This window comes from Cavia porcellus, unplaced genomic scaffold (genome assembly GCF_034190915.1).
Source record: "Cavia porcellus strain 051 isolate PalLab524CR breed Dunkin Hartley unplaced genomic scaffold, mCavPor4.1 scaffold_2, whole genome shotgun sequence".
NCBI lineage: Eukaryota > Metazoa > Chordata > Mammalia > Rodentia > Caviidae > Cavia > Cavia porcellus.
In genome coordinates this window covers 22,055,000-22,069,604 of record NW_026947485.1, presented here as the reverse complement: position 1 = coordinate 22,069,604, position 14,605 = coordinate 22,055,000, and the positions used below count along the sequence as shown (strand labels likewise).

At 35.7% G+C, this 14,605-nt stretch overlaps 1 protein-coding gene across 23 annotated transcripts in view; it reads right to left on the bottom strand.

Annotated features, from left to right (window-relative positions):
• Positions 1 to 14,605, bottom strand: part of Hdac9 (histone deacetylase 9) — an 849,535-nt gene that overhangs the window by 339,476 nt on the left and 495,454 nt on the right. For 18 of the 23 annotated variants that reach the window (XM_063233991.1, XM_063234068.1, XM_063234058.1 and 15 more), the window contains 2 exons: positions 12,812 to 12,943; positions 6,986 to 7,101 (listed from right to left, as the gene is read on the bottom strand). In XM_063233991.1, the coding sequence (XP_063090061.1) occupies positions 6,986 to 7,101; positions 12,812 to 12,943 (248 nt within the window). The remainder of the gene's footprint in view (positions 1 to 6,985; positions 7,102 to 12,811; positions 12,944 to 14,605) is intronic. The other 5 variants (XM_063234074.1, XM_063234079.1, XM_063234083.1 and 2 more) reach the window with 1 other exon arrangement.

The window sequence follows — 14,605 nt, the reverse complement described above, 5'->3', positions numbered from 1 at the left end:
ATGAAGGAAAGAGAGCAAAGCAAATTTGCCTCCCAATGGGATCAGCAGTGAACCTTAGGTTTTGCTGCAAAAATGCACCATAATCTGCTGCTACTGTTGGAGGACGGCGAGGATCATAAAAACAAGTTAGAATGGTGGCTGCTTTGGAGAACAAAAGGGAAGAAACTTAGGGAGGAAAGGAGAAATGAAATGCCACTGGAAGCCAAATGACCTGAGTCTGAGAAGAAAGTCCCGTGACTTTGCAGTAGGAGGATCTACAGGTTGTAAAGGCAGCCCCTGAAAATGTAAGGTGAGTGCTGCATTGCTCATGCTTTCAGGGATGGATGGTTCTTTCCGTGGAGATTAACCGGAATAACATCATATCCTAGAAACTTCAAGAATTTGGACATTGCTTAGCTTATCTCCTTTGAATCGAGTTAAAGTCACAGGTAGAAAGATTAGACTTCAGTGTCTGTAATCATACTTAACCATTTTTCTCAAATCATCTGTTTTAAATACAGCTTGCTTCAGAGAGGCTTTTTGGTAGGAGCAGCCTGCCTGTTTCAAGTTGAAGTCTTTTGGTAAAACCTAGATTTGCATTCTATACTGTTGAGTGTAGACAAGTTGTAAGGGGAAGCGTTCCATTGAGAAAACGAAGGATCCTGACCAGTTTTCTTGCAAGGCCAGATGACAACTCCACCTTAGACCTGTGGTGAGCTCATACAAATTTTAGGCAAAAATCAGATTTTTGCTGGAAGGAGCTTAAAATTTGAAAAATTTTCATAATTGGATACTCTTATTTTAGTTAAATAAAATGGAAATATTGAAATATGCTCAGCTATCACATAAAACTCATAAAACAATGTGGAGTCATAACTCTTCTGTGTTAAATTGAGGCTATTGGGTAGTAGGCACACAGGATATACTGTACCTCACAAATTCACATGCTATTTTCTACATAAGAAAGTACAAAACTAGCTCAAATGACTTCTGATTATGGTTATAGGTACAGAATAGTTAAAACACTCTGATGGCAAACAGGAGGGTGTTAAAGAGTAGCTAGCATTTCACCAGGAACATGGCACTGAGGTGAAGGGCATGAATTGAGCCTGGTTTGGGAGAGTGGGGATGACTACCCACATTTTAGCAAAACCTTTCATAATTTTCTTTAACCTCTGTTCTACAACATCAATTAGAAGAATATCTTGTAGGTGATATTTGCAACTCAGATGAATAAAATACACATAGGTTGAACTTTTGCCATTGGAATTATGAAACTATTAATTTCAATGAAAAAAACTCAATGTAGACTAATACAGTAATTTTGAGAAATGATTTAGTTCTGTAAGCCAAAATAATCCTTCTATTCACCATGACCTGGTCATTCTTCAGCTGAAAACTACAACTTCAAGAAATTGCCTCATTAAGTTGTCAAGATATTGATGAGTACACATTGAAGGATTTTAGGGGGAAAGGTGGGATTGGAGGCTACTATCTTATCTTCTTGGAGAATGAATAAAGTGAGCAGCACCAAAAGCATTCATAAAGATATGAAGAGACCCACACCCAGTATGTAGTGACGAATAGTATAGATAACACCATTTATATCCACTAAAATTCATGGACAAAATATCCATAAGCCATCATAATCCACATAAACAAAAATAAAAGAAACAGTGCTAACCTACAAAACAAGGAAGATGCAAGTTGGAGAAGCAGAGAAAAAGACAAGTATAAGTAAGGGAGGGAAAGAGGAAAGGATGAGGAGAAGACAAATTATTGCTTTTCTTATTTGTAATGGGAAAGAACTCAGCCGATAGCCCTTGGTGAAATACTAGCTATATAAATCATCACTTAAAATTTAAGAAGCTTGTAGGAAAAGCAGATGTAGAATTTTGTTTGCTCTATGTTCAAAATTACCTACAACATGCATGAGAATCAGAAGAAGAATTAAAAAAGACACACATAACTGAAATTTTGCCTATCTTGTCTTACATTTGAACTCAATGACAGGCTGGCTATGAGGTGCAGGCAGCCACCCACCTTCTCTGGACATTAGATCATTTAGTATAGGACTGAAGTTCCTCTGACTATCTCTACCAGGTAACTACTGTGTCTATCAGAATGGCATATGGGAAGACATGTTTATAAAAGTCAATCAACTTTTCAAAAGTTCTCAAATTTATAAATCTAGATTATCTAAAAAGAAAAGAGTTATATTAAAAAAACTCCTTAATAATTCAGTGTTTGGCTATGACTTTAATAGTATTTCTCAAGACTGTATTTATTTTCTACTCTTCCTTAAATTAGCTGGTACAAAAGTAAAAGCTTCATGTAATTTAGAGAAAATTGTTTAGGCAGTAAATATGTCTAAGTTTTAATTTTTATTGGACATTCAAGAATGTATTACTATAAAATGCATGGGAGACCTTAAGTAAATAAAACATTGGTCAGGGTTTGCATTTGAAAGGATTTTTAAACTTTGTATGGATGTTTTGTTAAGGAGCCTGTTTTATATTATTGACTCACATTATTCCTAATAACTGATTAGTTGGTCACAGCATCTACTTTTCCAAGGGGGTAAGAAATATGTTATGTTTGCCGTCATCTACAACCACAGCTCTATACTCACTGAGAAAGGAGCATAACACTCACAGTAAATGTCACAACAACTATTGTGGAACAACAGGCAGATGAGTCATGTGAAGTGGAGCAAAAAGAGTGACATTTCAGATGATTTTAGAACACTTAACCTTATTATTAGAATCCGTTATAAAAAATCATTTGTATCTGCTGGAAAAATTCTTTAAAAAATAGCAGAGTAGAGACAGACACTAATGTTCAACTAGAAATAAACCAACAGCTTGGCTACTGTTAAAATAGCTATCAAATAAATCTACTGACTCTGAAGTAATGGTGCTGATATCCATGGAAACATATTTGAACCCACAGGCCCACAATATTAACAATAAAGTAATGGATAGGTAAAGACATCTCTGACGGGAGTTGGAAATAGAAACCCTTGAGGTTTTAGCTCCCCAACCAAGTTTACAAATGAGTAAAGCAAGTAGCTCCAACAATCTGAGTTCTGGGACTGAGCATATGTAAGAAATAGAACAAATGGAACAGAAATAGTCAGAGCAGATGGAGACTCACTCTCGCAAGAGAGTTGCTGGCTTGAAGACAAACAAGCTAATGAGTTTTCCCTACCAAGAGTCAGCAGCTGATAATAACAAGGATGAACTTGTTTTAAACTTCACAGTTTATCACCTGTCTTACCAATACTAATTTCTTACAACAAAGGTACTGGCATAGGTGTTATTACCTTTGTATTAGGGTGAGGATCTGAAGGTTAGGGAAAGTGAGGCAACTTGACCAGTGCTGATGTCTAGAGCCAGGTTCATGCCCAGCCTTTGGAATGAAATGCCTGCCTATGCACTTCACACCACAGTACTGTTGCCTATGTTTTGACTTATGAATACATTTTCCTTCAACCCCTGTCTTTCCTTCATCTAAATTAGAGAGGACATGTGATTTATAAGATGGAGTGGTTGTGCTCATCTAGGGCTTAAGAACTTTAGATACAGTCTTACCTTCCTATTTCCTAAGCAGCAAAAGGGTTAGAATGCTATCATTTACACGGGCTATGTAAGAATCAGGTGATGTTTTTCTACTTCCAGGACATAGACAAGGGAGTTCATTCAAATACATGGTGTTACTTTTAAACTAAAAACTATGTGTGTTATTTCAGAAAAGTTTGCAGAATAAGCCTATTTTGGAAACGACATAGTATGGAACCAAGTTTTGAGCATATAATGATGTAAATAATATGTAGCAAAATACTTTCTGTTGCTATGAAACCACATTTTATTATTAATCTTAGGAGACATCTGTAAATATCATGCCAAATTCTAAATGACGGTTGATCAAGTATGGCTGGAATTATTTTTCTTTCTCTGGTTTAGGTGGAAGCATTTTGTGTTCCAAAGCTTGGATGTTAATTTGCTGACACTATTGGTCTGTATTCTGCTGCCTCTCTCCTATCCACAATGAATTACACCACAGATCTCTGTCAATGTAATGCAGCGGAAAACCACATGTTAGTCATCAGGGTTGCATTTTTTGTTCTGGGCCACGGAAAGGCTGCCCATCAGTGCATAAAGGTCTGCCCACCTGGCCTTTCAGATCATAGTTCAGGCACACAATTAATTCATTATGAGGTAAGTCACTGCTTGCTTTTGAACTAGTCTTTGCAGCTTTGGAGGCGAATGTCCTGTCATTGACCTGAAGAAATACCTCTACCCTTTTAAACTCCATTAAATCACATTTCCTTCTGTTTTGCTTTTTTTTTTTTTTTAGTGGTGGTGTAGAAGGAAGGGTCCATAGTGGTAGAATAGTTCAACAATTAACTCAAAATAAAATAGGGCACCTAAACAGATAATTTGTGACGGTGAAGGATTTGGGAACATAAAACTGATTAATATAATCAAACTGATTTAATTTACACACCACTCCCCAAATCTGGAACACTCCATTTATTTTAGTGGGTCATAAAAGGCTTGAATTAAACGAGAAAAAAATCTCACTATCTCCGTTTATTTCCAATCTCCCCAATGTGCATTCTTGGTCAATCACACATATGTATATATATAGAAAGACACAGAGAGAGAGAAGAGATATATGTATCTTAATCTTTAGTAACTATTAAATCATATTTTCCCCTTGCTCCCTCCTGAAAGGTAATCATGATGCTAAATTTTGTGTTCATCATTATCTTGCCATTTTAAAATACATTTGTGTTTTACATTTCCAAAAATTATTATATTGCTGTTTCTGGAGTGAATACAACTTGATTATACATAAGTGATCGTCTGACACTTCCTATACTGATTGCATCTCTAAGAACAATATACATTGATAAATGTAGTGGCAAGGTATTATTTTCATTTTCCAAGCATACAAAACACAACTAGGGGTGAACTGAAACCAGACACGTAGGTGTCTATGAAGTCTCTGAGAATCACATCATTTGAACTCACAGAAAAAAATGGAAATCTGTTTTTGCTTCCCTAATATTTGGTACCTAATTTGTTCTTTTCTTTGAAATAAAGGGTTGCTAAGAACTACCCAATAGATAGTTAATAATTCAAACATGTCTCTGGTCACAGATATTTGTCAAGTATCTATTCCATGTTTTTTAAAGGATAATAAAAATGAGAAAGAGGTATAAAAACAGTAATAAACTGGATACTGACAAAGGTCCCAGAGATAATATAGAGACTCAAAATGTTATTACTCAAGGAGCCGAAAGATAATCATGAATAAGAACATCTATCTTTTCTACTCATGATTCTTGAAAAATCATTTGAAGAAGACTTTTAAAACCTAAAATAAAGGTAAATGTGTCTTGAGTAGATTCTCATTTGCTTTTGCAGATATTTGGGGAAACTACAAAAATGGGGCCTCTTTAAATCAAATAAACAGGTCACAATTATGTGATCAGAGCTAAATACTGTATGAAGACTAACTTGTGGTTACAACTTCTTGGTGAAACAATCTGTCACTCACTATGATCTACATCAAGACTGCTTTGGGACTGAGGTGACTGACTCACCAAAGTAGCATAAAGAGGGGTCTTTGGGATGCCAGCTTACTGCTGGCAGAGTCTCGTTAGATTATTCCACTTGGTCAGGCTGAGGCTTTGTCTTCTATCTCCTGAGTTCTATGAGGCCCTAAAACCTAAGCTCAAAAACTCATATGTCCTTCAGGCAAGTGAATTCCCTGGTTTCAGTCCTTTGCTAAACTGGAGTAACCTCTGGGTTTCTGTCTTTTCTTATATTTTGGCCTAATACTTGTAATTTTATAATGTATAATACTTTACATATGCACATATGTGTTTGTATGGATGGACTATATATATATATATATATATCGCAACAAATATAGATATCTTGGCATAATGCCTGGAAGATACTTCTGTTGTTCAAAGTAACTGTTTAAAATCAATTTAGCTGTGTTAGGAGACAGTGAGAGCGTTACAGTTGGAAGTGTTCTGGTAAAGGTTGGATAATCACATGTCAGGAAAGCTGTAGTTTAAGAGAATTAACATCTCAATGAGCCCGAAAGTACTATGACTCCATAAATTATAAGAAATATGTCACAGTTACATACAAAAGGGTGTCACACCAACTTTCCCTCTTTAGAGAAATGCACAGTTATGGAGGCATAAGAATGGGAGAAAGAAAATTTAAGGCTCTCAGTGAATGGACAGTGACTTTGAAACGGCAGGTTCTATAAGTCACCATGTTCAAACCGTTGCCTTGCTTCTCCTCAAACCAACACTACACATATGCTTGCTGACTCCCGCAATGACTTTTATCTTTATATTGTATCCATGGTTATAACACATGATGCTATTGTAAAGTTAGTTTCTTTAATATGCCATTCTTTAAGGCTAGAACTCATACTTTATTTATATGTCCATTGCCAGGCAAAATGACTGACACACAGTGGTAAATGTTTGCTTAGTGGGGCTCTTTGTTGTTCAATTCTTTTTCATTACATGTAAGGCCAAAAGGACAAAGCCCACCTAGATAGGTGTTCTTCTGAGAGGTTTGCATAAAGCTGCCTTTACTTACTGATGAGTTTACTCCCAGGAAACTAAGCAATAAATAAGCAGGATTACTAATTCATACAAATGTTGAGCAGTGTATACTCAGGATCACTAAGAATATTTTATTTGAGGACTACATGTAGCATTTTGCAAACACCTGATTGTTATCCAACTATCCTTCATTCTCTTATTCATAAGTAATATTATGTTTACTCTATTTCATGTATTATAAAAATATAAAACAAAACTAATGTCTACTTATAATAGTATTCCTCTTATGTTTGAAACAAAGAAATGAGCCAACTTTCACTCAGAAATATCACTCTGCATTGTTAGGGTTAGAGCTACTCATGGAGCCTATTTCTTAAGAGAAACAAACTAATAAGGTCTTACCTCAGCATGAGGAGTAGGGGGCAAAACCGAAGTCTCATTTTCAGTAACATTTCCAGTCGGTCCATTGTTTGGTGAACTGGGACCAGACCCTGGAGAACTGCTGCTGACTGAGGATTCTGAAAAATATTGTGAGACAGAAATGTATGTATAAAAATACATGCAGATGAACATTTGCTACTGTAATCTACAGTATTTGGTGGTGTTTTATTTTATGTCTATCTGAATGGCATGTACTGTTTCACTGAATAGAAAGAATAAGGGAAAGTTATGGAAGTTTTTCAGTTCATACTACCTTCCCCTCTTTGTGTTTACTGAAAAAAATACAATGTAGTATTCTAGAGTTTTGAGAGAAGTAAAAATATCCATTAGAGAGGTCAACAGAAGCTAAGGATGAAGGGGGAAAGAGTGAAGGATCCGCTCTTATTTGCTCTTACAGTATAAGGAAACAATAGTGATTGATGTCATTAATTTGCACAATCAAAAAAGCAGGTTGTCAACACATGACGCCAAGAGCAATTCCTTTTGTGTCTGCTTTAATGCAGAGCCAGAAAGGACTCTATTTGATATATGAAGGCTGTACCTTCAGATAGCACAAATGAGTCAAAGTTGCAGAAAGAAAATACAATAGGAAATAAACATTTCAACACTGCACTACAACCTTGTATAAAATAATCTGATTTTAACTTTATCTAATTTATTTTCCAAAATATGAAAAGTTGCATTTTGATATGTAAAAATTTAAACTCCAATTAGCAAGAAATTCCTGTGAGCAAAAGGTAGATAACAATATAAAATACTTAACCTCTTTTCTCTTCAATAACACAATTTACACGTACCTCAACTTAAGAAAAAAATAGCACATTTCTTAAAACATATAATTAAAAATAGAAATGTCCTTCTCCTAGAAATATAGCTAGAGAAATCACCTTATGAAGGCTTGGAAAATTAGTTACTGAGCTCTGTTTAATTCCTTTAACACCTTCCACAGTTTATTCATTTCAAAATTTTTCTATTTGTCTCATTTTACATCTGGTTAATCTGTGTCCTTCTCTCTCATTCACTATGTATGAATGATCTTGTCCTGCACTTTCAGAGACTGTATACTTTGATTTGATTTCCACCAGCACCTTTTCTATTTCAGAGCATGCTACCTATACTCTCCGTTTCCACTTCAAAGGTAAGGAATTGTTCTTCCTTTTCCTCATTTGATTCTAAAATACTTTTACCTTTAAGCCTGTATCTTTTATTGTTCTGGACCTCCCTCATAATTCCTTGGTTCTTCAGTCTCCCCTCCTTCTCCACAGGGCTGTCTCCCCACTAGAGTGACAGCGTGTTAATAATTCTTGACTAGCAATGAACTCTTAGGATGCCTTCTCACTCTTTCAAGCCCGGCAATACGGCTGATGTACTATCAACTGCAACTGTTTTCTCCGGTACCATCAAATTTGACAGTTTCTGACAAAACAGTCCTCATTCTAACTCCTTATACAGTAACATTAGCTGTCTCCATGCTCATCATGTCTGTCTCTCTGAGTTTTCTTCTTACCAATCCCCAAACACATTCACAAATTGGTGCCCTTGTCCTTTTTCTCTATCCTTTGTCAAAATCACTCCATCTTGTAATCCTTTCTGTTATTTTTAGGCAGCATTCTACCATGGAATTTTTACTTTTTGACTTTAACCCTCATAAGTTTCAGCCTGAATTCCTCTAGAATGCTGGACATCACGTGTATATTAAATTCAATGAATTCTAATATTAAATGTTTCCTGCTTGTCTTTATACTTTGTCACCACCCTTAAAATCATCACAACTCCCGTTATCCTAATCAGTTACTAGGACTTTGAATTTGTTCTTTGTATTATGTCTGATTACAATTGTCTCAGTTTAAACCTCTGTGATTCTCTCATGAACTCTCAGATGTGTTAACACTCCTGAATCCCTACAACAGTCTCTCAAAACTTTCTTCCAAATCTTTGTGAGAAGAATCCTCCTACTGAGACAGCTTTTCACCATGTTTGTCCCTCTTCTCCTAAACGGAGCCGGCCGTTAACACCCACCTCTGCCCCTTCCACATCTTTGAAACTCAGTCACTTACTTTTTACCACTTTATGCTTTTAATCCTTTCCTTCCCTTTGCTACATTGTGAGCCCAACTTCACATGTAAATTCAAAGTAAGGCTCATATTATCATCTGTCCCCTGAAGAACAGGAGTTCCCAATTTCCAAACTACACTTTCTACTCTTCCTTCTAAATGACATGTAACTAAACTCTTATCACAAGTATTTCTCTGCAGAGCAACGCAGCAGCACTGGAAAGAGTGTGAGACGTATGAAAGAATTCTGATCCTCCTACTTATTTACTACAGCATTTTAGCAAATTATTACTACTACGAAATGCGTAAGCACATTTTTGTCACTTCCCTTCTGTCTGTATATCTTACTTACATTTTGATTAATCTGGTAATTTTCCTATTTTTTTATTGTGTTTACTTTTAGCAAAAAAAAGTCATTAAAAATTCTTGCAGGAAATTCTTTTCTCTGACTTGCGTTTTCAGGATGATTAAGTATTTCTCATTAATGTCTCATTTACATATCATTTCCATATTTTAAAGTTTTTTGAAACATTCTTTCTTGCCAATTTTAAATTTGGGTGGGAGTACCGGGGATAGAACTCAGGACCTCACTCCTGGCAAGCAGGCCCTTATGCCACTGAGCTAAACCCCTACCCCACAATTTTAAATTTTATAATTTATGTTATTTACGTTTATTTTATAAGTGCTAGGATTTCACCACATCACACTGGACAGGATGCGGAGGAGGCAGTGACTGCTTTTCTGAGAATGCTAAAAAAAAAAAAAAAATCTTAAAAAAGAAGTGAAATTAGAACTCGCCTTTGAAGAAAAATAGTTCATGAAGTGGGTGCAGGGGCGGGGGAGGGGCAGGCAGCACTGCCAGCCCAGGGGTGAGATTATGCCTTGAATATTAAAAGAAGGCAGCTTGTGGGGTCAAAACACACCTGGATTTTGAAAAAGAGGAAAATGTTAAGTGTTCCCCCCCAACTATTAGGTTACATCACACGCTTAAATGCATGAGATGGGGACAAGAGAGAGATAGAGGTGACATAATGACAGTAAGAATGACTTCGCTGCTAAGGTTACTCTGATGGTCTCTAACTATATTCTAACACTATTTTGTATGAAGATACAGCCAACTTTTCCAAATGAGATGAAATTTAGTCAGGAAATGGGGAGGAAAACAGATGAATGACAGTCAGTAGGCTCAGAGTCGCCAAAGGTATTACAGTACGAATTGCACACCAGGTAAGGTATCTACCGAAGCATCCCCAGCACTGGTGCAGGGCCAACAGTGTGTGTCTAATGCTAGCACAAGTCTCTCTCCAAGCAGCTATTATTTCTTGAGATGAAAAGAGGCGCCCTTATGACACAAAATTAGGAAATGCACATTAAAGAGAAAGTTTTGTGCTTTTATCTGTTTATTTTTTTGCAAGAGAAAGTCTTTTTGTCTCTATGACTTGTACTCTGAGTAAAATTTTAGTCATTTTAAGATTATGGTACATACGGGGAGATAGCTCAGTGGCACAGTGCCTGTCGGCAAACACAAGGTTATCAGTTAGGTCCCTGGCGCGCACACACACACACACACACACACACACACACACACACACGGTACATAGTGCATTAACTTTTGTTATTCTAGGATTATGTTTTCATGAAATTTTGTGTTTTTCATAGAAGTCAAAAGAGTGCTTTTGTATATTATCTTTAGTAACTTCTACATGTATTACTTTAAATGTTATATTAAGAAATAAAGCACACCATATTTAAATAAAAAGAAACAAGTAAAATTGGCAAATTATAATATTTATAAATGAGAACTAATGATTTAGATAGGCACTCAGTGAAATTCCACTGCAATATATGAGGAAGGAAAAATGAACATGGAGAAAAGGTTAGGACAGAGAAAAGAGACTTGTGAAGTGGGGAGAAATTGTTCAAAATGAAAGAAGAAGGAAAGGAAGGAAGAAGGGAAAAAACACCACCAGTTTCTCATAGTTCATTGGGAAGAAAGGGTTATGCCGATATCATTTGGAGAATTTTTTATGCCCGTATCTTGTGCTCTGATTAACTACTTTGAAGATAACAAGATTCAGTGGATTAACTATTGTTATTCTCCTATTATTTTGCTGTGAAATTTTATTTTTTCCATAAAATCAGACTAATGGGAAAACAGGGAAGAATATTGGTATAAATAAATATGACCTCAGATATTGAGATTAAAAAGCAGAAAAATGCCTTTATTTTTTTCTTCAAGCTTTTTTGTTAGCAGGACCTTCACTCTCCAATTAAAAAACTACCTACCTCCATTACATTACATTACATTACATTACAATTAGCATGATATTCTTTTCCATTCATTAAAATAGATTTATTATTCACTCTTCAGTCCTATCAAGGACTTCAGTAAGGCAAACCTACCATTTTTACTTACTTAATGTATGGTAATATTTCTTGAAAAAAGTCTGTAAGTCTGTGTTTTAAAACTGAGAATTTAACTGATAAAAATTACTGAGCATATTGATATTAGAAATAAGCTCCAATAAAACAATTTTATTTATTGTTCATTTCTTTAACTCTCCTTATCCCCTAATGAAAAAAAAGTTCCACTATAATCAGTAATGTTTTTCACATGAGCATTCCAATCTTTGAATTGTACAGGAGACTAAACATCTTTGTAAAACCTGTTAAATCTTCATATTGCATTAAGATTCTGTGCTTAAATATACATTTTATCTCTATTTCCACAATATTCCCCTATAACATCCCCCTGAACTAGAGAATATCATGGCTAAAAGAATACAGAAAAACAGAATTTTTAAAAAGTATACTGAGGATAAATCTGACCTCACAGAAGTGGTACCAACTGACTCCATTGGTAGCAGCACAGTTTTCTTTGAGAATGGGGAAACTGGTTGTAGCATTACTTCTTTATTGATACAACCAAAGCAAATGACCAGGAACAGTGCACGGCTTCAAGTAACTACTCGATGAACAGTTGTCAGTACTATTTTGTCAGAACTTTTGGTTCCTGTATCCTTCGGCATGCTCTAATTTCAAGTCAGGCACAACTGGGACAAAAAGGGTTTGTAAGATATCAGGTTGAATTTCCTAAACTGTTCACCTCACTCCTAACCAGGCAGCTAAAAAAATATGAACTCTTCCATTTGAGACTAGTGAAAATGACAGTTTCTTCCCCTTCAGAAAAAACAATATGTCCCCCTCTGCCACAAGTCTCAGTTCACGAGTAAACACATAAAGTCATTTATGAGCTCTGTAAGTTTGTTGAAAAGTCAAAGTTTTGCTGTTCCACATAGTTTAATTTTCCCAGATGTATTTCGTACATTCACGTCTAGGTATGAGGGAAGCGCTCTCTTGGGCCTCCCTTGGTTCATTTCTGATCAGATTTCATTACAGGTTATATTCTCCTGGTTGGCAGTCTCAAAATGGACTGCCTGTTTTTGGAGAGAATAAGATGAGCCTTGGTGTTTCCTAGTTATGCCTTAACTGACACATAAGGTTGATCTTCCTTTTTTAAAAATTTTTTTCACTCATTTACTGTTTAACACAGTTGATGAATACATAGCACGGTTTACTGAACTAGTTATAAGTTTTCAATGAAATTTCCAATCAAGAAATTACTTTTTCTCACAAGAACTTTTAAGATGCAGCAGGTGTATTTAGTCTAGACTATTATTTTGTCCCTAGTACCCAGCATTTGTTAGTGTAAGACTGCCCAATCCTCAATTACCTGTCACCTCAAACATTCGCTTCTTGAATGAAGTGACAACATTTCCATCCTTCCGCCTGAGTAAGGGGCTGCTTCTCCTCTCTGCCACTTTCTGTTTTAACCTGGACCGCACCTTCAAGTTGGGCTCAGAGGCTGGGGATTGAGACAAAGAAAATAGATAAAATTAAAAAATAGAGAGCCAATTGCTCCTGCATTTTTAAAAATTCTAACCCTTTCTTGGTCCCTTCTCATTCTCAAATTAAAATCCCGAGCATGTAAGTAAGGCATTGATGCTAAATTAATTAAACAGAAAAGTATCATAATCATTTTCATGATATGTGAAAAACTATTTTTGTACTGTCTAAATATGAATGTGAAAAAAGGATCTAATAAGACTGGGATCATTAATAGGACATTTAATCACTAATTATGTTTGGGTCAGAGTAAGATTTATTATACGTTATTGTCAGGCCTCTTAATTCTCCCAAGAGTGAAACTCAATAACCTCTAGAACAGTAATTTAATGTGATTTTTGACACTCTGACCTGACCTCTAGTAATAAGAAGACACCTCTGTAGCATACAATTTATATCGAATTTTGGCTCCTGTAATAATTCTTTGTCAGTAGTTTCTAACCTAACGCCCTGGGAAAAGAGAGTTTATCAGCTATCAGCTAAAAAGGAAGGCTGACCAAGTCTTAGAATTGAAGTTTGGGACTAGGCTGTTGTGTTTCAAAATGTAAATGTATTTTATTTGTACACAATTACTTTTTTTTTTAGCTAAGTTACTCTAAATGGTGAAACTCTACAGTTATCATTTATTAAGTTTTAAAATAATTATTCTCTCAGAGAATGGAAACATTGGCTTGGGATGCTGTGCTGAAGCTGATGATGATGATGCTGGGGATAAAGGATATTGCTGATGACAGTGAGTAGCTGTATCATGGTTTTTTGCACAAGTATTCTGTTTTATTCCTATTAACTTGTTTAAGCATAAAAAGCACTTCATATAAGACAGATACCATTATAATGAGGAAACCAAACTGTGCAGGGGAAGTAATGTGGCCGAGGTTACAGAGGCCAAAGGGGAATGAAGTCAGGATTTGTACCCAGTAAGTCCAGGCTTCTTGTAAATCCTGAAGACACCACACCCCCCGACATTTCATTGTGGATAAATACCATAAAAGTTGTAACACAGTTTTTCCAAGGCACTATTAATCATCTACAGTAATAATATGTTATAACACAGCTATGTTTTTGATCAGTGAAAATGTTTCTTTGGAAGAAATTTATAATTTCTGCCAGACTACAAAGAATATCAAAAGTAAGCTTATGATCTTTCCCCACTTTCTGACTTTCAGAGACCAAACACACATACTATTGTTTTCTATATTCTTCTTGGTTTCCTTTCTCTGAAGCTTTAAATTTGGACTAAGAACTCTTATACTATAGGTTTGCTAGCAGTTAGTTACATGAAAAAGAAGCAAAAATCATTAAGCTCAGATACAAAGAGTAAAACAGGTTACTTTTTTCTGTTGTACGCCTGACTTTATGCCAGAAAATATGGAAAAGCAAAACTTCAAGGCCTGAAAATAATGCAAAAGTAGAAAATTGAGAAATTGGGAAGAAATGGCAGAAAAGAAAAATCTCAAAGTGACAGAGAACTGAAATGTGCCACCTGGTGAAATCCTATCTTGAGCTAAAGGAAGTTCTGCTGGATCTTCCAAATCTGAACCTTAATTACTAGCATCCAGCTTGCCCAGGATTAAATTGACAAAATGGGACTACATTAACCTATTCAGATTTGTTTTCCAGC